This window comes from Coregonus lavaretus (assembly GCF_964263955.1).
Source record: "Coregonus lavaretus genome assembly, contig: HAP1_SCAFFOLD_7205, whole genome shotgun sequence".
NCBI classification, from domain to species: domain Eukaryota; kingdom Metazoa; phylum Chordata; class Actinopteri; order Salmoniformes; family Salmonidae; genus Coregonus; species Coregonus lavaretus.
The window spans coordinates 1-2,500 of NW_028160147.1; the positions used below are offsets into that span (position 1 = coordinate 1).

General features: G+C 38.3%; 1 protein-coding gene across 1 annotated transcript in view; it reads left to right on the top strand.

The window, feature by feature from the left end:
• Positions 1-2,332: 2,332 nt before the first annotated feature.
• The window catches only part of LOC311122068 (tyrosine-protein phosphatase non-receptor type 2-like), a gene marked incomplete at its 5' end in the record, with an annotated part of 5,178 nt that continues 5,010 nt past the window's right edge, over positions 2,333-2,500 (top strand). The window contains one exon of the mRNA XM_084196480.1: positions 2,333-2,423. Within this exon, the coding sequence (XP_084052606.1) occupies positions 2,333-2,423 (91 nt within the window). The remainder of the gene's footprint in view (positions 2,424-2,500) is intronic.

Below are 2,500 nucleotides of genomic sequence, written 5' to 3' on the forward strand. Positions count from 1 at the left end.
CAATGAGGTCTTATTGGACAATTTCAAAGGACCATACCTGCATGAAATAGAATTGTAGGATGCCCAAAAATGTTCATAGTGATGTAGAATATACAACCACATGAGCCAGATATATAAATATAAGATATATAAATATAATTGTGATAAGAATATGCCCAAAAAGCTGACTGAATCGCTGATTTCTGAAGATGTTATGATCAAAAATGGCAACATTTCATCTTCAAACATGTAAAATGGATATTTACATGTATAGAGTCATGGATGTGAGCTGATTTACAATGATATCCAATGTTATCCTAGTAGCTGTTTTCATTATGAGGACTATAAACCTGCTGGGTACATTCCATTACAATGTAGTAGAATCCAATGTTGGGCCTGTTGAGGCCAATTTATATTTACTTGAAGTATTCTAGTAACAGACCAATCTGCTAAGAAAACATCTTCATTTAGACTGGCTACGTGTAATGGTTTGCTGTTGCTCTCATCATCAGGTGAAAACGTGTTGGCATTCCTATGGAATTTTCCATTGTAGTGTATGTGGCAAGTTTCTAGTCTTCTGTGTTTATGAAAACAGTTAATAGGATAACATAATATATCATTGGAATCCGCTCACACCCATGAATATTCACATATCCATTTTGCACGTTTTGAAGATGAAATGTTGCCATTGTCTAAAGAAATCAGCGATTCAGACTGCTTTTTTGGCACATTCTTACCACAATGATGTGAATAATTGAACATGTTTATATATCTGGCTCATGTGGTTGTGTATTCTACATAGGATAGACAGTTATAGTAGAGGTTCTAGGCTAGGGACAGGGATATGACTATAGACAGGGATATAGAGGTGAGCTGACCTAGCTAATTAGTTAGGTAGTGTATACCCAGTAGTAAGCTGACCTAGCTAATTAGTTAGGTAGTGTATACCCAGTAGTCAGCTGACCTAGCTAATTAGTTAGGTAGTGTATACCCAGTAGTCAGCTGACCTAGCTAATTAGTTAGGTAGTGTATACCCAGTAGTAAGCTGACCTAGCTAATTAGTTAGGTAGTGTATACCCAGTAGTCAGCTGACCTAGCTAATTAGTTAGGTAGTGTATAGCCAGTAGTCAGCTGACCTAGCTAATTAGTTAGGTAGTGTATACCCAGTAGTAAGCTGACCTAGCTAATTAGTTAGGTAGTGTATACCCAGTAGTAAGCTGACCTAGCTAATTAGTTAGGTAGTGTATACCCAGTAGTAAGCTGACCTAGCTAATTAGTTAGGTAGTGTATAGCCAGTAGTCAGCTGACCTAGCTAATTAGTTAGGTAGTATATACCCAGTAGTAAGCTGACCTAGCTAATTAGTTAGGTAGTGTATACCCAGTAGTAAGCTGACCTAGCTAATTAGTTAGGTAGTATATACCCAGTAGTAAGCTGACCTAGCTAATTAGTTAGGTAGTGTATAGCCAGTAGTCAGCTGACCTAGCTAATTAGTTAGGTAGTGTATACCCAGTAGTAAGCTGACCTAGCTAATTAGTTAGGTAGTGTATACCCAGTAGTAAGCTGACCTAGCTAATTAGTTAGGTAGTATATACCCAGTAGTAAGCTGACCTAGCTAATTAGTTAGGTAGTGTATAGCCAGTAGTCAGCTGACCTAGCTAATTAGTTAGGTAGTGTATGCCCAGTAGTAAGCTGACCTAGCTAATTAGTTAGGTAGTGTATATACCCAGTAGTAAGCTGACCTAGCTAATTAGTTAGGTAGTATATACCCAGTAGTCAGCTGACCTAGCTAATTAGTTAGGTAGTATATACCCAGTAGTCAGCTGACCTAGCTAATTAGTTAGGTAGTGTATACCCAGTAGTAAGCTGACCTAGCTAATTAGTTAGGTAGTGTATACCCAGTAGTAAGCTGACCTAGCTAATTAGTTAGGTAGTGTATAGCCAGTAGTAAGCTGACCTAGCTAATTAGTTAGGTAGTGTATAGCCAGTAGTCAGCTGACCTAGCTAATTAGTTAGGTAGTGTATACCCAGTAGTAAGCTGACCTAGCTAATTAGTTAGGTAGTGTATACCCAGTAGTAAGCTGACCTAGCTAATTAGTTAGGTAGTGTATACCCAGTAGTAAGCTGACCTAGCTAATTAGTTAGGTAGTGTATACCCAGTAGTAAGCTGACCTAGCTAATTAGTTAGGTAGTGTATACCCAGTAGCCAGGAGTAAGCCTTTCTCAGAAGTTGATGGCTTGTTTGTTAGTGCTGCAACTTCAGATGTCTGCTGCTAGTTGCTGTTGATCTGTACACAGTTTAATGATAATCATATTCACAGTCACTGACTGGTATTTGTTCTCATGCTTTCTCAGGAAATCCGAAACCAAGCCAGTGAATATTCATACAAAATGGCAAAACTTCCAGAGAATCGGAATCGAAACCGATATAGAGATGTCAGCCCCTGTAAGTATTTTGTCTAACTATAATTTATGAAGTACCCTACACTAGTCATCATTGTGATGAATACTTGCACCTCGACG